At 43.3% G+C, this 25749-nt stretch overlaps 1 protein-coding gene across 1 annotated transcript in view; it reads left to right on the top strand.

The window, feature by feature from the left end:
• The window catches only part of LOC137887360 (protein diaphanous homolog 3-like), a 145421-nt gene extending 122910 nt beyond the window's left edge, over nt 1–22511 (top strand). The window contains exon 27 of the mRNA XM_068730285.1: nt 20997–22511. Coding sequence (XP_068586386.1) covers nt 20997–21367 — 371 coding nt within the window. The 3' untranslated portion in view covers nt 21368–22511. The remainder of the gene's footprint in view (nt 1–20996) is intronic.
• Nucleotides 22512–25749: the final 3238 nt, after the last annotated feature.

The following is a 25749-nucleotide window of genomic DNA, read 5'->3' as shown; positions in this document are numbered from 1 at the left end:
CTTCATGAGAATATCAAGAGCCATGCTGCTATAACTCACTATATATTCCCTGATATTAAGATGTGGAATCAGTTGGAAATCAGGGCTTTGATGATACTGTGTTAAAATAAAGTACGGTTGTGTGTTGATCCTGTGTTTGTGGAAGGGTGCCCACACGGCTACCTGTGTCACAGTGACGGCAGCGGTGTACTGGTCGCCGCGAGTTTGTGATTTCTCAAGGAGGATTACATTCAGCTCGGGTCCCGACGTGGTCAACCCTCTGATGACAAACTGCATAAATGTGAAGAATCATCCATCACACACACACACTCACAGACTAATATTGTCCCAATGCCCCAGAGGCTCAAGCTTTGTATGTGTTTATGACCTTAAGTGCTGTTGACAGGTGAAAATAAATCCCGCTCTGCTTTTCTCCTTCCCTTCGCCTTTTCTGGCTTTGCACCCTTTCCTCTTCCAGCCGTCTGTGTCCATCACTCACACAAGCCTGCTTTCCCTTTCTGCTCGTTCATTTCATCCTCACTGTGTCTTCTTGCTCTCTCTTTCTACGCCCCACAGTGTCATGGTTTCCTTTTTGTATATGCTGTTTGCCTTCCTCTTTCACACCGTCGCCACCATCGCCAGTAAGAGATGGTGATAACAGTTACAGTTGTCACTTCGTTTTGATTCACCGTCTTTACAACACCATTATCAGTTGTTAGGCCCGCAATCAAAATCCCAAACTGTTGGGACTTTAAGATTCATCAGTTTTGACACTAAACAATCAATTGTACAACCAGTTCCTTCCTCACATCCACAGTCGAGCAGACAGAAGATGAAGACTGGATGTTCTGCTCCTTGTTCAGTATATACAAAGGCCAAACACGATGCCAAAGCCCCTGTCACAAAGGTGCTTTGTCCGTTCGCCACTGAAACCCTTTCTGCCTGACAGAAAGTGGGTGAGGAGAGGAGAGAGGAGTAGTAACAAGGGAGATGATGTCGAGATTTGTCACAGCCCTGTTTGAAATGCCACCGGTATGTTGAACCGGGAGCCACAGGGGAGGAGACATTAGCGCGATCTTTGTCTGTGTATATGCCTGTCTGTGCCTTGGGGCCATCTTACTAATACTGCATGTGTACAGCTGTTTTCCAACAGGCCATGTAATCGGGTTATAATGAGATCCAGGTAGCCGGGTATCGAGGATTCATAAGCTACAGCTGTGCACTCGGCGCTATGTGTCTCGTTCCTGTTGGAACGAGACACATAGCGCACGATCAACGTATATAGGAGGAAGTAGGTGTGTGAACGTGGTGCAAAAATGAACGCATCATTACATTCATATGTATGTAATGATGCCTCCCGCATAGGAGGTTGGTGTTGACGACGGGAGAGAAATAAGGCTTTCTAAGCTCTCTCTTTTTTTCTCTTTCTTTGGCTTTGTGCTCACCTCTGTATCCTCTGTGTGTTACACACAGCAGTGGCCGTGTACATGCTGAGTAGGAAAACACATGAGCTCTACAAAGATCATCTCTCTCTCTATTCCTTCTCCTCCACCGACCTATGGTTATCAACCATTAGGAGTCACCGTCCAGCACCACACAGCAGCCATGCAGTGGGTGTCTGTGCGTTGATTGCACTAGTTGTGTTCCTATACCTGTTTGTCAGGCAGCGTATGCCTCAGCCCAGCATTCAGTCAGACCATAGAGATTTCCTCCCAGTTCCATTCAGAAATAAACATTTGTGGCTAATCCTTTAATTAGAGACAGAGGGAGAAAGGGAGAGATGTAATTTGTAAAGCATCCAACAGCATATTCATTCAAGACATGGTCTGCATTCAAAAACGGGATCAGGGCTTGAATCATTTCATAATCTCCTCCTGTCAGTTTTCTTCTGACTTAAGCCATTGAATTTTTTGAAATGAGCAGTAAGCCTGCATCCGCATTGGCAGTGTCCCACTCACTATATCAAATATGATCCATATATTAGTGTTATTCAATAAAATGTTTCCCCCGTGGAATCTCCATATAGCAAAAAGCCATTCAATGGACATTGTTTGTGGACTATAAATGCTTGTCTCTGTACATTTTTCACACACATCACGGGAAATGATGTGCCGTCTGCCAGCGCCATACCGCTGGGTCTGATGCATACAAGCTACCCTGCTAGCTAACCTGCTGATCTTTGCTCATATAGATAGCATGGACGCTTAGATTGCACATTTAAAGATGTATGGCATGCTCATCTCATTCCAGTAGAACAAGAGACGCATGCCTGACAAAATAGTGATTAGCTGTCTTGTTTACTTGAATATTAGAATTACTATATGATTTGTATGTAATGAATTTGGGGATTATTTTTGCACGAGTTCCCCTTAATTAGTTTAATTATAACATTATGTATAATGAACAATGGTTTACCACACAAATAGTGTGCTCTTTTAACTCTCCAGGCCCAGCCTTTCATGCGATTGTGTTTTTAAAGACAGTATGAAACACGGTCCAGGCCCCCCCCCCCCCCCCCCCGAAATATGTCCCTGTATTTAATATGCTTATTGGCAAAAAGATGTGCCTCAGAAAATGAAAGCTTTCTTATCAAACACTTTGCCGTTCTGATGAATCTTGCATTATTATCATCAGTATAAGAACCTGTATTAGCCAAACTAAAACAGTCGCTAACGTTTTTTAATCATCATCCATCTGCCTCAGCTGAACAAAGATTATTGTTCCAGACCAGTGCTAAGTGTGCGTGCGTGCGTGCGTGTGTGTGTGCGTGCGTGTGCTGTACACCAGGATAACACTATAGGTTCTTACCGGATGTGTAAGCTGGTTCTTCTCCCGTTATCTCCCTTCTGGGTTTAGAGATGTCTGATTATGTCCAGACTCGAGCAATTCCAATAACAATGTAAGCTCGGCCTCCTCGCCAAGTGGTTTGGCAGATATGAAATCAGTGCAAACAAAATCGGATTTGTGCATGCCCAGAGCTAAAGCCTATAGCGTCACTGAAGTGACTTCTGTAATTGCAGTCATGGACGTATTAGGAGCCATGTTTCAGGCCAAGTTGTGCATGTACTGCATTCTGACTCTTGCCGTTACAGTAGCCAGTGTTCTCTCTCTCTCTCTCTCTCTGTCTCTCTCTCTCTCTCTCTCTCTCTCTCTCTCTCTCTCTCTCTCTCTCTCTCTCTCTCTCTCTCTCTCTCTCTCTCTCTGCCCCCATGCTTTCTCTACATTACTTGAAATGTTACTGTATTCCATATCTTCTGTTTACCACATTTGCATGCGTGGGTGGGAAAGTTATTGGCATAGATCTTGTTGTGTTTTCCTGTAATACATTGTGATTAGTTGTATCTGCTGGTGTCAGAATGGATTGATTTATATTAACCTACAGAAAACGAGGCTCTTCAGAAGAAAGCCTGTATAGTGTGTATATTATATTGATGTTATAATATATCTTATAATATGTATATTAAAAGCTGCATGGAAACGGCAAAATCTGCTAAAAAAATTTCCCTCACTTGAGGTGTTTCTTGCCTTTTTCAAAAGAAAGAGTTGCTAAATGGGGATATGGAAATGAATTTGCCGAATAATGACTTTGTCTTTGTCTCCGGACATCATGACACATGGCCAATATCAGCTGACAAGAAAGAGCAATTAACACTTCAAAAGTTTAACAATTGAAACCAATTATTTTTCTCTCATAGTGGGTTATCTAGCCAATGGGACTTGTTTTGGATGCATAAAGCTTCAGCCTGTACCGGAAACTCCTGACAAATCGACGCTTGCTCCGAACCAGTTGATAGAAATGTGCTTAATTCGCATCCCTGTTGTGCGACATTTCAAAAGTTTGCTTAAAATTCACTTGAACAGTTGAGCCCACCAGCTCATCTAGTGTGCAGAGTAGGGAATGGCAAAGTCTTGATGAAGTAATTGTCTCAACTGGATGAACATGTTATCTACCCAACAATCAAATGGGCTGATTAGCACGGCATGATCATTTCTGTCACAGCGAGGTGAGAAACTGTACAATATAGTTAAACCTGACAAGCTTGTGATAACACGCATTTAGGATCAATTACATTTGCACTAGTTTTTTCTTTTCTTTTTTCCATTAAGCGCCTGGTGCTTGTTAGAACTTATGGAATATTTGCTCTCTCCATCTAAAAAGCAGAAGTGCAACCAGTTGAATCCCTGTGCGATTCTGCATAATTGCTTCTGCAGGGGTCTGTTGTTTCCATTTTACAAAGTGACATGTTGTTTTTACCAAGCCGAGGCGGGACCGGTGCTTAAGTAATAAATACCTTGCCTCACGCCCCTTTCCTGTGCCCTCATACAGATGTTGCACTAGTCATTATTTGTCTTGTGCCTTTGCTTATGCAAAACACATTTCTCGCCATAAAAACAAAAATTGATTGATGTAGTTTTTTTTTTTTTCTCTCAGTGGGTGTATAAAGGGTTTTGTTTCTCTGAGTTTGTTGGTGGTGGTGGTGTTAGGATATGATGGGGTTTTATTTTTGGTGAACATTGAAGTGTGCTTCCTGGCTAGACTACTTTGCTAAATCATAATGAGGCAACTATAGCTAGAAGTAAAAGTGACATTTAACTAACTTTCCTAAGCAGTCAGAAGACACACACGCGTTCTCCACATGTCCCCCCTCCCCTTTTTTTTTGGGGGGGGGGATATCTCCTGTCTGATCAATGATAGCAACAGCAACTCTCCGATTATTCGCAGACACAGGGTGTTACATGCTGTCATGGCGCATTGTCTTGGCCTCTGAAGTTATTTACTTGTTTGTTTCCTCCCTCCATTTCGTCTTTTGTTCCCGTGTTTGTCTTGCGCTTGTTTGCTGATTGGTGTTGTGATAATTACAAGTAGGATTGTGCTGCAGGCGCTCCTGTATGCTCTGATGTCTCCCACTGAGCCATTGTTCTTTTCATTGGCTGATTAAAGAAAACAAACACTGTTTTGTACATCTCATTGTGCTGAACACACAGCACAACTGTGCAAGTTTAAAATACAGGGGTGTCTCTTGTTCTCACAATATATTCAATTCACATCAAGACAAAGAGTGAAACATGTCATAGAAGGCGAAGGAGAATTCACACATTCAATTACATACAGAGCTGGTTCTGTTGTGGCGCACAGAGCAACATTTTGATAGCTTTTGCAGGTAAGGGGATTACGTCTCCTCCGGAGTCTCATGGCGTCTGTCATGGGGTCATGGTAGTGCTTCATGTGAGGTTACATGGATAGTTCATGAGTTGCAAGTTAATCGTAAATATTCAACGTTTGTCTTTCTTGGGATTCCTGACAACATAAATGTCGTGTGGGGCAGCAGAGTACAAAGTTGTTGTTTTTTTTCCCCCTCTCTTCCTCTTAAGAGCAAGCGGCGGTCAACACATGATCTGAACTTTCACTGAGCTGACAAGACTGGCAGATACAAGAAAGGGAAACACAAAGTGAAAGACATTATTAGCTGCTTTTTTTGTTGTTGTTGTTGTTATTAAAGAAATGCCTGTCATATCAGGCTTTTCTGATACAGAAATACCCGCATTGATTCCCTCCCAGCTTTGCCCTGATTCAAGCAGTTTGAATCAATGCAGCTGTATCTTAGACATTAAGCCCAGCACATCGATTCCAGTTGGTGAATCGTGACACCCCCAGTGTGTGTGTGTGTGTGTGTGTGTGTGTGTGTGTGTGTGTGTGTGTGTGTGCGTGTGCGTGTGCGTGTAAAAACACACACGTGTTCGCTTTGATTTCTCTCAAGGTTTCGTGTCTGTGAGAAAGCTGTGGTTGTGGATTTTAAGCACGCATGTTCAAAGAAGTAAATTACCCTCACACCTTCTGTTCCACATCTGCTCCGCGTGTTTCTGTAGGTCATGGCTAACATGAGCACTGAACTAGCAAAACAATTTACTTCTGTGTAAGGAAAGTGCTTTGTCAGCGGGACTTTTTGTGGTTCTGTGATTGTTGATGCAGTCGGGGAATGGATGGGTGCACATTTTACTCCAAGTCTCTCTCTCTCTCTATCTCTTTCTCTTAGTCAAAGCTTTCAATGTGTTGCGGCCCCTTTTTTTTGGCAGTGATCCTCTGCACAGCCATTTACAATATCAACCCATCCCATTGTCCACACGGCCATTGACTCTCTGGGCGAGACATAGAACATCTGAAGGGAGCATGGATTGCTACGGGGCCCATGGGAGCTCTCAGAAGGAATGAGATGGATGACACACTTACAGTAAAGCACTGCGCTCTCCCTCAGGCCACATCTGTTAAGGATGCTTTCGTGCTAAACCATCAATTCATAAACAGATATTACATGCATGTACTATACCAGTGATGGGATCTTTGGACACACTTGAAAGTTCACTATAATAATCATTTATTGCCTACAGTTACACGGCTACTTTACACGCACACGCGCGCGCTGAGGTCACTGCTACGTGTCCCATTCAGCTTGAAAGTCCTCCCTTGGGTGTTTGCTAACAGCTGGCCACAAAATGGAGCTTCGCTATTTAAAATGCGTTTCCTCATCTGGAGAGGGCACACGTCTCTGTTCGGCCCTGTGTTGATTAAAATCAATACGGTCCAATCTCATCAACACACCGCTGTCCTGGCCTACTGATGTCTGTCTTGCAGAGGACTCGTGTTGCGTGATGAACTACAGCTTTCTTTGGGAAGATCCATATACCTCTTTGAGGCGATTGGGTTAATGCGTCCCCCTGAACCTCCTATTCAACCGCGTGATTTGTCTGCTGCATTGATTAGAGGTTCATTGAATTGAACACGGCTGGCCAGCCTTCAGTTCGAAGTGAAGTGCATAGGAATATGAAGTAGGCGTGCGTTTGGCCACACACACACACACACACACACACACACACACACACACACACACACACACACACACACACACACTGTGCTGAATGGCTATGTCCATTTACATGTATTTGGGAGGTGTAAATGTATCATTGTACGTACTTCAGAGAGTTGCGTAGCCCATTGATGCATGTATTTTTAATTGCCAGGCCTGTGTGAGAGGAAGAGGAAGAGGCCCCTGGACAGAGGCTGAGCTGAACTCAGCCTGCCCTGTCACTTAATTTCTCTCCCTCTCCCCCCCAACACACTCTCTCTCTCTCTCTCTCTCTCTCTCTCTCTCTCTCTCTCTCTCTCTCTCTCTCTTGCTATCGTTCTGTTTCTCTCTGAGTGTTGCTAGCTGACCTTCACTGGGACAAAGCCATGACTCTAATTGCATTGATATGTCAGTGAGCGCCAATGGTTGCAGGAGAGCGTAGCAATACTACTACCCCCCCCCAAAAAAAAAAGCACCGCGCTGGTGCCATGTTGTGAATTTTGCTTTCTTTCTTCTTTTTTTTTCTACTGATGACTCACAGAGTGGAGCTGCTGAAGAGGAGGAGACGGTGATGTCGACGGGATGCTGGCAGTCCCCTTACTTTGTTTACTGTGTGGGCACTTGAAGCCCTTTGGCCATACAGTAGGCTGTGGCAAAAACATGTAGCGCCTGTCACGTGACCCGCACGTTCTCTGATGGGTCGTTCAGAAGCCGGGATGTGGACTCGCCGCTTGCCGCTGTCTTCTCTAGTTAGAGACGTGAGAAAATCTCAATTTGTGTCCATGTAAGGAGCAAACGCCACGGTCAAGTCTGGTGGAAGCGTTTACTTTGAGCTGCATTCGCGACATTGGAAAACATGCCGTTGTCCGCGTGCACATGCACTCTATCCTCTGCTGCTCTTTGTCCGCCTGCTGTATTTTCTCCCTTGATGATGGTCATGCCTGCAGTCGGGATATGTGTTTGTTTGTTCGTCGTCATAAATCAGGCTGTTGGACAAAGAGAATTCTAGACAGCCCACCTTAAGTTATCTGGTCACACTGTGTCGACCACTTCTCACCCTCGCCACCCTAAGCAGTTTACAAACTTTATGTTAATGCTATTTAGTAATGTATTTAATGACACCATCACCCCCGTATTACACAACCTTGGCCCGATGCGGTGCCTGTCTCTCAATATTTATTCTGGTATGGGTTGATTTGATCTCATTTTTTTCCTGCCAACTGGTGGGTGGTATGCACACGCTCCTGCCCACAGGCTTCTGCATGTGTGTGTCATGTTTATTCATCAAAGATTATATCTGAAATCAAGTGGAAGCGTAAAATTCGCATATTGTTAATTTCAGTCGGTAGATAAATTATAAAGGTCCTTGTGTGTATCAGCCTGGAGTCATAATTGGTGTCACGTTAACCTACATGTTTGATTCATTTGATATTGAATTCCATCACCGTGCAATACATACACTCAATCTAATGTTAAATGAGGTAAAAGTCACTGGTAATGCACATGTCTGTGTATAAAACAAGTACATTTGTTCTTTACTACTTACTTTTCTTTTTTGATCAAAGTTTTGTAACATTTCCTGTATGAAAGATTTACATTGGTATTTCTATCAAAGTCATTATTTTATTATAATAGCAATACCAGTTCCGAATATTTCTTTAACACGGGTGAATGGTAACTAAAGAACACTACTCATGTATGTAGTTGAGCAGTCTCTGAACCCATCAGCTGTCGGTCTAACGGCAGATAATTGATTCCTTTCTGGGGTATCCGGTCCAAGACTTCCTCTTCCATCGCTGCTCGTTGTTCACAGTCGGATTAGCAACTTGAAATGCAAGACTGGATTTGAGAGTTGAGAGACGGCGTGTAGCAGGCAAGTAGCCAGTTTACAAGCACATTTTTAAACCAATGAAAAGCTCATTCAGGGTCAGACTATAACCGGTAGGTTTCCGATATTGCATTTTGGCCCATACGTTTGGCTCTTTACCCAAACTGTTTACCTGGGTTCGACCAAAGCCTGCTCAAACGCGATTGGTCAATACTACTCGGACCACGAACGGAAACCAGAAAGCTGCGGATTCTAACCGTGAATACAAAATGAGCTTATAGAGATTAGTTATTGAGCATCAGTAGTTCTGCTTTGTGTTGTACTCAAATGCTTTAGTAAGAGTGACAGAGCAGCCCGCTGTAAGTGGATGCTGCTATGACACATTCCAGAGATTATCTCTTAAAGTTGAACCTCTTTCTGTTCAAAAGTCAGTATCTGGACAAAATATGTCTTTTTGTGAATTGTTTCAAAAGATTATGAAGATTTAAAAACTCCACCAATTTGTCAAGCAATTTCCTAAATATCAGTTTTACAGTTTAGAGTCAAAATATAAAAATAGTCTGATATGCTTTGGCAAATCATTGCTTAATGGTCCGTTCAAATATATGAGGTATGAACTGAACAACATGATGAACTGTATATCAGTCAACAGGAGTCATTCACAACTTTGGTTTAGTTCGCTGGTGACGTTGTGTGCTATGCGCTCTTGATAAAATCTCACTGTTTTCTCTTCACTTAGCTCACTCTCAGGCAAATGAATGTCATGGATACGCTCGAATTCTGCTAATGACATAATACATATCTAGATAAATTAATGCTTAACGCTTAATTACACTATTAATTTATACCCAAACGAAACATAACAAAGGGGCTGCTATGGGCATAGTGAGTTAGAGTCCTGATGGGCACCTTGCATGGCCCCTGCCATCAGTGTATGAATGGGTGTTAATGGGTGAATGATGACATGTAGTGTTAAAGCGCTTTGAGTGACGAGAAAAGCACTTTACAAGTATAAGTCCATCTTGCCTCGCTGTCCGTTTCTCACAGTTTGACCAGTCGATGTTGTTTAATTGGAGCGCAGATCGCTTTGATCTGTCAGAAGCAGGCTGCATCGCATTGCAGTCGGGCTCATTAATTCTGCCACATCTGGTCAAATCTTGTGCTTCGCTTTGCTCACTTTTAAAAAATAAGAAACCATTGTTCACTGTGCTGTAGGAAGGAAATGGAGAACTGTCGTTTCTACCTGGTGGTCTGTGTGATTCCCTGAGAAGAGATGAGTTTGATGGACAGCTCAGGGGTGAGAGTTACTTTACCAATAAAGGGAGGACGTTGTGAGTTCCAGACAGTGAGGGAGAAAAGGAAAGCGAATGGGATAAAGGAGGCAGGAAGAAGTTTTGCAGTTGTTTGAAAGAGAGAAAGCAAAACCTGTGTTGATGGAGACAGGCTGGTTACCAGATGGGTTTTGTCAGGGAGAGAAGGGAACAGAGAGAGGGAAATGGTTAAGAGATGGAGGCTGATGTGGCTGTCTGTAATGCGATATGGCAGATGCGATTTTATTTTTAGGACACAAGGCCCCAGAACGATAGGTTTTATAGGGTTTTGAGTGGGTTGATCTTTTTAAATATTCAACTTCAATGAAATATGGAGCATGACTCCGGGCTGTTTGGAATTCATAAGTCTGTTTGGCAGTACTGGCCCTGCATATTGAGAGCTGTCAGAGTCGGCCTGAGTGTTAAACACAAGCCCTCAGCTGGCAGCGAAAACAATGGCAGAAAAGAAACACCTCCGAGAGACTACAAAAGAGAAAAAGAATGGAAATCTTCCGTTGGAGTTTGAAATATGTAATCACCTTTTGATGCCAGGACAGTGGTGGGTGATCCAATCTTGTGTTGCATTACAAGTGTTGAACATTGCCTCAATACACTGGTGTTGCAAAACAACCACTCGTATGAAGATCATTCATAAATTTCTGAGTTTTAATAATACCAAATGATACCAAACTGAATTTATTTTTTTAAATCATATTTTACATTGAGAAATAAACATTTCATACACATTTAACAAAAGAAGCCAAACCTCTTCAATAGTAAAACTTGTCTGAACACAAGCAGCAGTAGAAGAACTTTGCCTAAATAAAAAACTGATACGATTTTATATTTAAATGAGCATCCAATAAAAAAAAAATAAAAAAAGATTAAGAAGCCACCCAGACATTCAATGCCAGCTTTCCGCACCTGACTTTCTATACATGGACACTAAAGTCTTTACCAAATTAGTGTTGAGGTTCCATACCAATCCCCACTTGTATATACTTGACTATATGACAGTAAATCATATTTAATATACTGTAACTGGATCATACGGAGGACACGAAAAGTAGCGGTAGCACAGCAATCAAGGGAGAGTCAGTTCAGCAGTTTTCCAGAGTCTTTAATCAAACAACCTCCATTTAACACAAAAAACAGAAAACCTAGCTCAGTCCAGAGCTTTTTCACAAAACTAGAACAAACAAACTCAGCCGGGCTGCTAGCCGACCCACCGGTTTCAACTGTCTCCCACCCTGGAGCTCTCGGAGGGGGGGGGGGGGGAGCGACTGCGCTCCCCTCTCAGCGTGTCCTCTCCGATCAGCTCCTCTGCTTCACATTGGTTCCCCTCCCTGATGAGATCAGCTCCAGGTGTGTCTCTTCTCACACCTGATCCCGATGCCCTCCTGAGGGAGTGGGTGGAGCCCTCTCAGCCCCTCACAGTGCTGGTTATACCTCCTACCTGGGGGGTTGGCAAGTGAAAACCGGTGAAAGAAAAACAAGTTTTCATGTGGAATTTTAACCATGTTTTGTTCCAAAATTAAGCACATCTCTTTTTGATCTCAAAGGGACTTGTTAGAAAACTTAGGGGGGGGGGGGCTGAACATGTGTTATGGATACAGATGACTTTTGCAGTCTCTACAAACCACTGCGGTCCGTGTGTGTACAGCACACAGGAGTATATCGGTTATACTCCTCATCTATCATATAAACTTCTCCTCAGTCCACCAGTTCATTAATCCGTGTTACAGACTGATTGGAAGCTAACCGAGAAATGTGTGCTTCTCTGTGTTTGTCTGTCCGCGGACGCATTTGCGAGTGCGTGGCAGCTTCGTGTCTGGAGGCGTGTGAAGGATCAATATTTTACTCTCCCAGTGTGACAGGTGTACACTGCTGGAGAGAGCGGCTGATAGAAACCCTTAGTTAGTGTGAAGCCACCGAGGGGGAATACATATGCATTAGACTACGGCTGCTGGGGATATTTACCAGCAGTATCCACACAAACAACAACAGGTAGCAGAGTCTGAAACCAAGACATGTTTAATTCATGCCAGAGGCAGCAGAGTACACTGGCTGTACACCTGTATCAGTGAAATAGCCAGTGCTTATTAGAAAGGGACTGTGTGTGTGTGTGTGTGTGTGTGTGTGTGTGTGTGTGTGTGTGTGTGTGTGTGTGTGTGTGTGTGTGTGTGTGTGTGTGTGTGTGTGTGTGTGTTTTTCCACTCAGTGGTGTGTCTGTCAGGCTGTCTCGCTGTGTTTGTGTCTGATGGCTGTGTGTGTGTGTTTGTCTCTCACACACACACACACACACACAGACAGAGGCAAAGAGAAGAGAGACCCCAGGAAGTGATGCTGTCCCTGTACGAGGAAACATTCTCAGTCCATTACCCTGCATGTAGGTATAATTAGAGTAAAGCAGGACTAAGAGCCCGGGCTGCTACAACCATCTGCCAGGTGTATTTCCTCTTTGTAATACAAGTGGACAGATTTGTTTGTACTGTAAAAGATCATGCATCTTCTTTTTTTTTTCTTCTTTTTTTTTACCCTATTTGTTACAGATTGCATATTTGTATAATCGCTGACCATGGCCTGGTACAGCAGGTTCATTAATACATGAATGCATTTTAACAACTAGCAGGAATGTACAACTTGCTTGAGATGGGTAATTTACAACACTAAACATGGTGTTGCTCTCCCCCCCCCCCCCCCCCCCCTTCAAAGTTATGTTATCGTGTGGCAGTGCAGTTGAAAGTGGGGAAAGTCATTATTTCTGGAAGACGCTATTTCTAAGCAGTTAAAAAGTATTAATTTAACTCGTATTTATTTTCCTCCAAAAGCACAGTGCAGTGGCGTCATTATCTCTGCTGTTTGCACGGTAAACATTTAGCAGCCGTTACACTATAATGATAATGCTAGTTTGCTGTGACATCGGAGATGTCTGTGTTTCGTAATCGCAGAACATTCAGCCGTACTCTATTTGTGTCCACAGTATATTAGGTCCATTGAAGATGGCTGTCCGTCAAACAAGTCGCCTCCTGAAAAGGCCACTAGAATGAATTTGACAGCTACGTTTTTTTTTTGACGCGTGATGTCTCTGGAAAAAACATCACGTCGCTAGCATCTGTCAGTGAGAGGGTGAAGTATGTGGTCCATAAAAACAGAAGCTTGGTATTGTTTATTTTAATTATCTTCTCAATAGAGCATCTTCTGCAGTTTGAGAGAGAGAGAGAGAGAGAGAGAGAGAGAGAGAGAGAGAGAGAGAGAGAGAGAGAGAGAGAGAGAGAGAGAGAGAGAGAGAGAGAGAGAGAGAGAGAGAGAGAGAGAGAGAGAGAGAGAGAGAGTTGGGGGGGGGGGTAGCCCTCCTTGTGACAGTCGGACCAGGCTCGCTTTTGAGGCATTGTTAGAAGCACCAAGGCGTGTTAACGCGATGTCACGCCTGGCTGCTCCCACAGTGGCTGGGGTTCACACTGAGGGGCAGAACACTTGAGGGACATCCAGCTCAGCCCTTTCATATCCTCCACATTGGCCTTTTTTTTCTTCTTTTTTTGGTTTTAAGCAGTAAACCACCCCCAACACCCCTGCCCACTCCCTGCTCACTTTGTCATGTACACTTGATTTTAATATGACTCAATCATGTCCGTATAAGCGTGGCGGGCGATATGTGTTGACATGTCTTTATGAGTGTGTCCCTTGTGTGCACATTTGTCCCCTGTGCACAGACCGTTGCCATGTCCAGTCAAATAATGTTTATGATCGCCATGGATTTGTTTGTAGGTGAGTCATAGAGGTTGACCTATAAATGTCAAGAAACTGCCCCCGCTCTCTGTTTTGAACCAGTCCGATTCTTATCCCGGCTCCATGCACATGTTCATAGATTACTTCCCAGGATGTGTGTCAGCGTTGTATTGGTTGTCATTTTTACACTTGAAATAACAGACTTTTATCTCTCTACATTATTAAACAAATAAAAGTCTCTCCGCTTGTGTAAGCTGTACTCAAAAACACATGAGCAGCATCATAGCAAAGTGGTGATTGTGAAGGGCCAGCAGTGATCATCACTGTCACTAAATTAAAATATGCTCTTCTGTCAGGCTTGATGAGATGTAGTGCATGCGCCTAGGGCTGCAGCTAATGATTATTTTCATTATCAATTAATCTGTCAACTATTATTAATCTAATAATCATCCCCAGAGCCCATTGTGTTAACATCAAATTGTTTATTTATTTCCACCGGTCCAAAATCCAAATATAATCAATTCAGAACAATATAAAATGCAGAAAAAACAATGTTTGCCTTTTTTAATTTTTTTATTGATGACTTTATCAATTATGAAAACAAACGTTGCTTCACTTTTTGTTGATCCACTGATCGATTAGCTTAACCAAAACCCCCAAAAGTAAATGCCATGTGGAGCCCGGTATTGTTGAGGTAGAATAAATTCATACAATAGAAGACAAAATAGATCCAAACCCAGTCACACTGTCACACACGCACCTAAAAGGCTTCCAAATGATGCTGCTTTTCTGCTAACAATGTGAGCCATTCTTCTGTATTTACAAAGATATTTGGGGTTGTTAACTATGGGAGAGGAGAGACAGACGGGGGGGGGGGGGGGAGTCAAATCACAGCTCAACAAAGCAAAAACACTTTGATATGCATTAGAGCAGGACAGGCTTCACTTACCTATAACAGTGCTGGTTTTCACATTACCCACAGGGATTGTTGTTGGGCTCTTTCAACAATCCATTCCCACACCTCCTGTATTTTCTCTTCCTCTGTCTCCTTATTGCACCCTCTCTTTTTCATACTCTATTTCGGTCTAGTCCAAATCACAATCATTGCCTCCAAATCATTGTCCTGAGGCTTTTTTATTCTGCCCATCTTGTCATCATTTTACCTCATCATCATCCCATTTCTCCCACTGTTGCCCTCCTTCCACCCTCCTTTCATTGCTCGCTGCCTCTCATCCTTTTTGTTAATCCAGCGTGCTGTTTTTCCATGTGACTCAAGGCAGACCTCTCCGCGCGCGCGCGCACACGCACACACACACACACACACACACACACACACACACACACACACTAATAACTATGACGAACAAGCAAGGGACAAACCTTCAATGACTGGTGTGTTGCCAGGTAATGAATGATTTTTAATTACAGCCAGCCTAATGCACACAGGCAAGCTAACAAGCTGTCTGCTAGCTTTTACCTTTTTAAAAGGCTCACAGGAGGACATTGGAGCCTCCACACGTTTCTGACACCGTACTTGTTCAACTCTTAAACGCTGCTGTCCTCTGCACGTCTCCTTTCTGTATGTACGAACACATCCAATGATAGTAGCTCACAGCGCAGTATATATACACGCTTTTACACTCGCCAAAACAAAAATGATGAGGTTGTTTTGCATCTTACCTCGGCGGTGATGTACAGCCATCTATTAGAGGGGAGGAAGTCGGGAGAGTTGCAGCCCTAAGTGGAAAAATCGACTGCAGGCCAGACTCTTAAAGGGATCATGCTTGGCACCAATGACTGAATAGCTTCTCAAACATGAGGATTAGCTCACTGTTTTTCTTTATTTTCATATATATATAAAAAAATATCATTGTCAAGTACAGCCTTGGAAACTTGTGCAAAGGATTGCTCTCTGTTTTGTAACATTTTCAAGAATAAAGGAATAATCCAATCAAATAAGCGATGGTTTGTTTATATTCCTAGTTTAAAACTTTGGCACAATTTTTTTAAATTTTTTCCGTATATTTGACCGATCCATGTGCAGTAAACTGGCCCCAGATGCTCCACTTATGGATGCAATAAAATAAAATAAAATAGGGCAAATAGTCATCGTTAGATAGAACATGTGGGAAACTGCCACGCCAGCTAGCTGTGTTGTGGTTTTATGGCGGCTGTGGAAAGTGTGTGTTTGATCTTGCTAACTTCAACTTGTTGTGTCAATCACTGCACAGAGCTGTATTTTTCTGAGTCTCTTCTTAAAGTGATCAAATACTGCAAACTTCATAAGAACCGAGAGACGGGGGGGGGGGGAGTGAAAGATGAGAGGAGAGGCTCATCTGCATCTGTATTAGCAGCGGCAAAATGCAAGTGGACCAAATGATCTGACGGGAAGAAAATGTGAATTCCTCTCTGCAGCTATTTGCAGATAGAAAAAAAAAAAAAAGAAGAAACACTCAAAGAGTATTGGACAGGGCCTTTTACATTCCTACAAAATGCCACCCAATCATTTAATAAACCACCACGGTTCCATCTTGACGTTCCTGATGATATTCTCAACCCAGTCGATTAGTCTGCTTTGTTTGAGATTTTACTTGCTGCAACAGAACCAGTGTCAGTAGCCGGTTAAAAGGCTGAGGGCTGTGAGACGTACAGTTTAAAGACACATTTTACAGCAAAGCTGTAAGAGACACAACAAACTCAGCCTGCCAGCTCTTTTATCAATGCTTTTTTTTTTTTCCATTCTGCCTCCCAGCAAAGTTAAGGATGGCGGCGGACTGAGGACTGTGATAGACTGCAGTTCAGCAGAATCGCAATGTGTTCATGTTTTAACAGACATCCAGAAAATACCAATCTCCAGGCTTCTTCTCTTTTTTTATGTGTTGACTGTCTCTCTCCGGCCTCTTAACAGCTCCTCATGTAGATGAGTTCATTGTCACCTCAATGGTGGCAGGTGGTTTGGCTTTAACAGTCAGGAAAGAAAAAGACTGCTGCAGAGTAGACTTCACTTTCTGTCTCTCTGCTGAGGCTGTCTGCCTTCTAACTTCTCCCAACTTCAAGAGAGCAGCAGAGGAGGAGGAGAGATGAGTAAAAGCTCATCTGTATCATTTGAAGCAGCAAATAGAAATGGAAACGGTTTTACATGAGGAAATGTGAACTCCTTTTTTGCTGCTATTTGCAGATGGAATAAAGCCTCTCGCTCTTTTCTAATATTGGACAGTGAAGGTTTTCCAATAGACTATCGCGGCGAGGTGTGAAGATCAACTGCAACGTTTTGGAAAATCGATACAAGAGTGCAAGATGTTACTACGTCAATGCACAGATCAAAAATGTCCAAATTGATAAGGTTCTATCGGGGGGGGGGGGGTAAAAAGAATCCACCGTGTGCTACACTACCCAAAATGCTGACAAAAGAAATGCAGCATGCAAAATGCATCAAAAACCGTGTAACCTTCACAGCGCCTTCACCAACTTGCTCTTTGAAGAGAACGGCGTGCTGCGGGAACAATAAAGTGCTGTAGGAGCAGTCAACCCGAGGCAAGCTAACAACAAAGCTTGCAATGCCAACTAACCCTACTTGCCCCCAACTCCTCCTGGTCAAAGGAAATAACTGAAGCAAGAAGCTATTTTGTTTACAAGGACATGCACACGTTTGGTGTTGTTAAAGCGCTCGATTTAAATGGATGAAAGTGACCCTGAAATGGCGATAAACAATATCCAGACGTCAACGTTTAAGTGAAAAATGCATCCCTTTGGGGACTGTCCAAAATGTTGCCCTTTTTGTCCCTGCCTATTGTTAACGGAGAACCAATGCCATACATCAAGGTTTGTTAACAGGTCTTGAAGAGTGCTACTACTAAGTCTTTAGTGGCTTTGCGGAATCCGATAAAATTGCCTCAAGTGATCTCACCTGAGTCGGAGTCTTTAGAATCTGGGGTTGTGGAGTTAGAAAGACGCTTCCTCTCCAGACCTCTGCAGCCCACTCTTCATTTCTGCTCCATGCTAGAGGCGACATTAGCATTATCAGCATAACGCACCCAATCCTTCGACCAGACCGTCTGCGGTCAAGTGGAATTGTGGGTAATGTAGGCGCCAAAATTATACAAGGAAAAGGAAAGCTTGGAATTTGAGAGTTATTATCTCTGGTTCTGCTGCATCAATTTCAATTCTTTTTTGACTTCCCCTTGTGAGTTTAACAATATTGTTTGAATGCAATGCTACATAGGTGTAGTACTCTTAACTACTGACAGTGTGGCAGTTGGTGTCATTGTAGAGCTGTAATGGTTCACAACATTATCGGTTCGGTTCAATACGACACAGTGGTGCCAACGGTTCGGTACGTTTTCAATACAGCAAAAAAAAAGCAGAAATGCCAAATCCTGGCTGGTGAGACTCTCAGGGTTCTGAAGAACATGGCTCTTCATCTCCATTCTGTAGTGAGCTAATGTTTCGTTACAGTCAGGCAGCTTTGTGTCGCCCGTGACGTCCGGCCGTTTCTTCTCAGAGGAACAGCGGGAGCTCCGGACATTTGATTCCCTGTTTGGGCTTTTGTTTTCTTTAACAAAGCAGGAATTATGGTCTGGAAATGGGCTGGTGAAGGAGTAGTGTCACGGGGCTCAATAGCATTAAGCATGTTAGCACAGCCTGGTTTTCCACTCCAGAGTAGGGTTTCATACCCGCGGCTATGACTACTCCAGCTACCTAAACGCTGCAGGGAGACTTTGTAGCGCGTGTGCTGCTGTTGGTTTTCCTGCTAAGCTAGTTTAGCGTAGCCTCTCCTAGAACACCGGAGTACAATGTTTTTTCTTCCGCGGTGGGAGTGTCGGACAGCAAGTTGTCTGTTACGTCGGGTGGTTTGCTTTGTTGAGCGCATTATATTTCCCACAATTTAAGCTTCTGCATTTTCCAAATGCAATAGTATTATTCAAACGTATTGTTGGGTTCGTAATGCGTACCGAACCGTGAGCCTCGGACCGAACGGTTCAATGCGAATACGTGTATCGTTACACCCCTACTTTTGAGTTTTTGTTGTACTTGTTGGTGTTTTTAAATAAGCTAATGCCGGTCTAAATTCAAAGACTTTCATTTATATACCATTGAAAGCCAAGTCTAAGCAGAATTGAAATGCACTAACTCTCAGTGTATCAGGTATCTGAGTCTGTGTCTAACTGCTTCAGATAGATAAACGCACAGCCCCACCATCACAGCATGTTTTCAATAAAAGGCATCGGTTTGGTCTTCGAATTCCACTTGACTCGCTCCCCCAAAGAACCAGTGTCAGCTGTTGGTTAAAGGAGTACAACCTGCGGGAAGAGACATGTTTTACGTCTCTCAGATGTGTTTTACACCTGAGATGAAGGCATACACTGAGAAGCCAGCGAGGCTTCAAAGGAAGGGGCAGCTAGGTGTCACAGGCGGGAGTGTGAAGAGACCGAACCTCCCGACTCTTTGATCAGGTTCCCCACTAAAGAGCCAGCGGTCTGTTAGGAAAAGAATCGCACTTTTGGACAGAAGCTGGTATTGAAGTGTGGGGTTTTACATCTCTTTTTGAAGTGTGGATTTATAGGTTCATGGTGATTAGAAAAAAAATGTGGTAATAAATGCTAAAATAAACAAGATGCTGACGTTTGAATTTTGACACCAACTGATGTCTGATAATACCCGTTAGCTTGTTCTCTTTCTTTCTCTCCAAGAAGACAGAGATGGCATCAGTTTAAAAAAAAAAAATCGACAGAAGTGTAAACAAGATATTAAAATGTAAATTACCACATTTGATCATTTTCTCAACATCAGAAACTGAGAGTGTGTTATTTGTAAATGTGTGCTTGTGAGATATTGGACTGATCCAAGCACAAAGACACACACACACACACACACACACACACACACACACACACACACACACGGGGGGGGGGGTGACAGGTTTTAAGAGGGAGGAGAGAGGAACCGGATGGGATCGGGGAGCACCGGATCGACTGCGTGGAATAATTGTCATCTTTTAAAGATTGAGACTGCAACAACAAGAGAGAGCAGAAAGGGTGAGATAATGAGGAGACTTGCATTTGCAGCTGTGGTAACTGTTCAGTCACAGCGAGAAGGCAACGCACTCTACTCATTTCATCCTTTTAAAATCCCCCACTGCCTCTTGTTTGCCTAACAAGTCAGAGTGTGTGTGTGCGTGTGCGTGAGAGATCGTTGGATTTCTTTTCTTAATTCCGCAGTCGGTTCCTTCTTGTCCGCTCTCTTTCCTCCCTTTATCCTTATTTATTTGTCAGAGGTTGTGTTCAGGGACGTTCCTTGTCATTCGTCAGCGCGGCCCATAAAACACACTGTCATGACTGACTGGCCACGCTCCAAACTCATTACCGATTGGCTGACAGAGCGGGTCGCTCTGTTCTGCTCTGCTGTGTTTGACTCCTGTTTGCCAGACATTTCAGGCTCAGGAAATTTTAAATGCGGTGGTGTCTTTCCCCGCGTCACTCCTCTCAGCCTCGCGCTCAAGGTCACATGAATATGGATTTACCCTCTCCTTCCAGCACACATACTGATGATGAAGTCTAAGATCTACTCAGAGGGATTATAATTCAGAACGTAGGTCTGATCTGGCCGTCACTGTGCTCCACTGACTGTCTGGGGTTGTGCTTTGTCGGAAAACCAGAGGAGAGGAGAGGAGAGAGGAGAGAGAGGGCGGCAGGCGAAGAGCAGGGGGGGAGGGGGGGGGTGGGGGGGGGTGAGAAATAAGAAAGATGAAGAGGACTACTGTAGGAGCAGAGAGCTGAGATGAAGAACGGAGGAAGGAGAATGGATGATAATGGGGGAATCAGGGGAGGTGGGGCCGGGTGAGAGGGTGTCATGTAAGAGAAAAGGGAAAGAGACTGGGAGATTGGAAAAGGGAGACGCGCAACGTTATTGAGTTTCTGTTACGGTTGATCAGCCATATCCATTTCATCATATTGAGCTCGCTGCTCGCCACAGTCTGCTGCAGGAAACGTGTCCTCATCAGCGCTTGTATACGTGGTCTTCACTTCCAAGGCGTGCGTGTGTGTGTGTGTGTGTGTGTATGTTCATTCTGACTAACTGTGCACAGTGAGCTCATGTGATATGTGTACCTGTGCTTTGTTGTGCATGAGTGCTTTGTCATTGTTTCCTAATGCTTTCTGTATTTGGGGTGGCTCAGTGGGAAGAGCGGCTCTGTAATCTCATTAATGCCTTGCTTTCATTTACTTAAAGGAGTCACTCCTTCTCGCTCTCCTCCCTCATGCTCACAGTTGTGCTCACTGCTTTTGTCTCTCTGTTTTTTTTACTCCACAGAAAACAACAAGGCACCTTTACAAAGGTCTCGCTCTCGGCAGAATATAAATTTAGGTTCAGCGGTGGTGAAAGCTCCACCTGCCAAGGAGGCCCATAACGAGTCTGAGGGCCATCCATCAGCAGCCCGGGCCAAGGCTGCCGCGTGTTCGGAGTCGGGCCGCAGGTACAAGAACACCCCGGGTCACAGCCGCTGGCTGGACAGAGAGCGGGTGGTGGAGAGAGAGACGGTTAAGCCGCCTGAGAAAGAGATGGAGGTCGAAGCAGAGCCTCCGGCCTTCCAGACGCCGTCCGCTGGCGCTGCCGTCGGCGACTGTAGCACCAAGGGAGAGTCCGATCTCGAGGCTCTGCTGGCCAGACTCAGGGCCTTGTGAGGTTCGTCTTCACATTATCTCTGAAAGGACACACAGCATACAGTATGTTTGCCCCCCCCACACACACATTAACGCACTCTGAATGTGACCAAAAAGATTTTGCTTTTGAAAGACTTGTGAGGCATGAAGGGCAATTAAATTACAAGTCTTAACGCTAAATAACCAAACAGGGATTTTAAAATGTGCTTAATAGAACATGAATCCTAAAAGAAAATTCAAGTAGGTAGAGGACAGTTGGTCACACTTTAGCCCACATGATGTCCTCAGAGGGTTCTTCACAAAATAGATAATATATATTAAAAAATAATGTATTTAATGGTTACACAAACATTACAGTTCAAAGGTGAAAAAGCAGCCTAAGTAGATTCAGCAGTCTCTACCTGGTCCTGTGAAGTGCACTGCCAAAAATCATTCAAATCATTTATATATTTCTAAGAATTGGAATGTATCCGTTTTTCTCTGAAAGTACAAGATGCAATGTAGTTAAGCACGTTCTTTGTCATCCAGTAGTTGAGCAATTTTATATGAAGATTAAATCACATTTCTTTTCTCATTGGCATGCCCTATCATTCCCTCTACTGTGTCATTTATTCTACACTGTTATATTATCTTGTCCCACCTGCATTTTAGTTTTCAGTTATTTTCATATACATGTTACAATTAAGAGTTTGAGCTTACATCTGCATTTATTACTTTCTGTGTTCAATTATTTTGTCTCTGTTTTTCTGTCTTCTTTGAGTCTTTTCCATTCCTGTGATGTCTTTTATATTCAAAGCATTAATCTAATTGTTTGTATTCAAGAAAAAACTAATAAAGTTATCTGCATTCTATAAAACTACAAATATATACACATAAAGGACCAATACATACAAGTTATTAAATAAGATTGTAACAGTAATTAGATGTCATTGACAAGTTGGTTTTGGTTGTTCTAGACTGCTGTGTTTCTGCGTCACTGGCAGTGAGAACCCGTCATAACACTATCTGAGAGTATTATTGTTCAAAGTGTGGCACAACGAGAAAGTTCATCCAGCCTCAAGTTAACCAGATAAGTGATGCTGCCTTCCGTCTCCTATCTCCCCAGGTTTACTCATATCCTCAGCATATTTGTTGTATTCACTCATTTTTACAGAAACATTTACAATAAAATAAAACGATACAAGTGTTTTGTCGTCTTTTTCATCATTAACAAAGGTTTCAAACGTGTGACTGATATTATACACACCGGTGTTTCTGTGGCTCTTAGCGTTTATTTTGTTCTTATGGTTATTGTACTTTAACGTTTACCAAGTCTGTGAGCAGAAACACGCATCACATCCTCACAACGTGCTCTCCTGAAATATTTGCATTGATCAAGTAATGGGCTTGATTAGCAACAAGTAGGACTTCACTATTCAGCCTTCAGTTGTCTATGCTGGTAATTACTTTGGGAATTAATTTGCAGCACTTGCCAGATGAAAAGGGCTAAATGGACACATGGATGTTTTTTTCTTTATTTATTTTTTCAAGTTTTCAGTTAATGTTCTGTGCATTCCAATACCAATACCACCATGCTACTTAGTATGCCAGATAAAGATTCAGCATGTCTTAATACATGGTCTGTCCAATGCAGTAGCACTACTGCATCCGATCGCATTTTGCAGAATGCAAGCCAGGATGCTTTTCTGGCTATTCTGACCCACGATCCTCACAGACGACGTACGAGCAAGAGAGTCAAAGTTCAAGGTGCAATGTTACGAGAAGGTCCCATGTACATGCTGCATGCAACAGTACATACAGCTGCAGTACGTACCATGAATACAAATAAAAAGTATGCAGTTTGGAACGCAGCAAATATCTTCTTTAATGACCTTTGTATAGTGCTCTGTTGTGTGTGTGAACTTTTACCACTCGCACTGTGCTAAACATATGCTTCCTTTAAAACGTCAGTGTACATTAATATACTGTAATCCAGAGAGAGAGAGAGATCTACCCACCCACCCACCAGTTAACCCACTATCTGACAAGGTTCGCTTGCTGTAGCCTGTCAGATGGTGAATATCTTCACCACTGGGAGAGACACCACTGTCCCCATCTGGAGCGGTGCCAGAGACGAACACCTGCCCGCTGATGCACTCAGCGGTGCAGTTGTTGTTGCTCCTCCAGTGGCCTTGATTCAGCTCTAGCTGGCTGCAGTGTGCCGTTTCTTGAATAGTATTCAAACCTCTTTCTTTTAAGGGTTTTCATGGTTCTCTGCGAGGACAGTCACCGTCTTCGATACGTCAGCTTTTTTTTTTTTTTTTTTGTATATAAAGCTGCTGCCTCTACCTCAGAAGAGTTTATTTGTGTTGTTGTTTTTTTCTTTTTCTTTCCAATGCCACGGAGGATTACTTCAGTTTCTGTGTCGCTGAAGTTCTTTTTTTTCCTGTTTCCCGAATGCTATTTAGATATATATTTTGTACGCGCGTCCTTTGCCTAACATTCTTTCTGAGAGACGTGCCATGTTATTAATACAAGTTAATTAATGTGCTGTAAACGTTCTTCTGATTTACAAGTACATTAACGACGCACCAGAACTCAGACTGAATAAATGAAGCTTTTCATCCATCCTACTTTTTTTGTGCACTGTTGTGTAATTTACAAAAACTTTCTGCTGCTCATGTGTGTCTGTGTCAGTTAAGAAAGCCAATGTTAATTAGGCCGAAGTACATTTTGTCCACCACAGGAGTAGGAGCCTGGAGCTGCATGCATATTGGCAATACATTCTCTTTAATTGCCTGTGTGCTTTCAAGATCTAAAAAAAAAAAAAAAATGATTACGCGTTGTCACAGCATCTGTGCAGGCCTGTTTCTTTGGAAGGAGAGCAGGGAAATGACCGGCTAAACTCATAGACACTACAAATTGAGAGGAGAAGGAGAGCATAAGGAGGGTAGGATCTTGTTATGGTGAGGGAGCCTTCATTACTCACAGGCCTGTGTTCCAGCCACGAGGTTTATCTACGGCCCTAATAAAGAGGAGCAAAACATATTGTGTAGCAGATTGCAATCTGGGCTTCTTTGATTGGAGAAGAAGTTAAAAATGTGTCTGAGGATTTGTCGAGGAGGGGGGAGGAAAGTACAAAGCAGATCGACAGATTTGTCACTGTTTCTTCAAAGAGTGAGCTCTCTGCTGTATTTAGAACCGCCTGTACACATCTTGCTGGTGAATTTGATGATGCAAAAAAAAAAAAAAAATCCCTCTCCGTTGTCTGGCAGAATCACTTTGTAACATACTGCTGATGGTGTCAGTCACAGTTGCAGCAGGTGGTTAGGAGCAATGCAGCCATCCATCCCCGTTTCTTATGTGGAACGTTTTTTTTTGCAATCCAGGCAGTATATGGTGTCCTTACATTGTTGATACAGGCTACATAGTGAAAGCAGCTTCTGCTCGCCATTTGACCACAGCACTGTGTGATCATCCAGCAAGCACACATTCACTGTAGTGAGGAATGAAGCACAGAGACTTGAGGCCAGTGTTCGAAATACAGAGGTTCCCCTCAAGACCCCTTAAATGACACTGCAGACCCCCTAAAAGCCTCAATAGCTAGATTTTGTGGGATCTCTAATTATCAGTCACTCGCTATAGTCACTAAAATACATTTTAGAAGATAACTAATGCCCCAATTGCCGACGGGTATTTCGCACACTGCTTAACACCTAAAAGGATTGTTGCCGTTAAGCAAGTGAAACGTCGTCCATCTTAGAGCATCATATGCATCATAGAGAACTGAAAAACTTTGACGGAGGTCATGTGCTATTTGTTCCTGGAATATCTGTTCATCGCCTGGCAACCGCTCCCTGTATAGAAATAGTCTATAAGCCTCATTTTCCCATATTTCTTACCCCGCCGTCTGTACGTTTAGGTTCGAAGTGAAAGACTTGTTGTAATTGCTCTGTTCATCGATGCAGAATTCTTTGAGCTGTTCCCAAAACTTTTGCTCCCCACTTCAAATCAATCGAAGCGCTCAGAAAGAGCTCAGAGTTTGTGTCTTTAGCATGTGCCGTCTCCTTCCTGTCTCTCACAACCACACAGCTGTGTGTGTGTTGTTTTTTTTGTTCTCTTTCTTAACTGTGAAGCCGCACCACAGAGCATGGCTCTGAGGCAGAGCCTGACTAATCATTGCACAACCCTAAGCAGAGTCACCTTGTTGCTGGGCTCAGATCCAGGATGAGACAGTTATAGTGGTAAACCGACACCCTAATAGGGTCACCCAGGGACAAACCGGGCTCTCATTGTTCTTTCCTGTTAATAGATCAAGCCAGACTGACGAAATGTTCATGTCTGTGCAAAGCGCTTATGCAGTGTTTGTGGTTGAACACTTAAATCAACTATGGATTTTCCCCCACCTTCTTTATTATTCTACA

This window comes from Cebidichthys violaceus, unplaced genomic scaffold (assembly GCF_023349555.1).
Source record: "Cebidichthys violaceus isolate CVI_PGR_0920_01 unplaced genomic scaffold, fCebVio1.0.p SCAF_5, whole genome shotgun sequence".
Classification (NCBI taxonomy): domain Eukaryota; kingdom Metazoa; phylum Chordata; class Actinopteri; order Perciformes; family Stichaeidae; genus Cebidichthys; species Cebidichthys violaceus.
The sequence above is the reverse complement of the archived record's forward strand: the minus strand, read 5'-3'. Positions and strand labels throughout refer to the sequence as shown.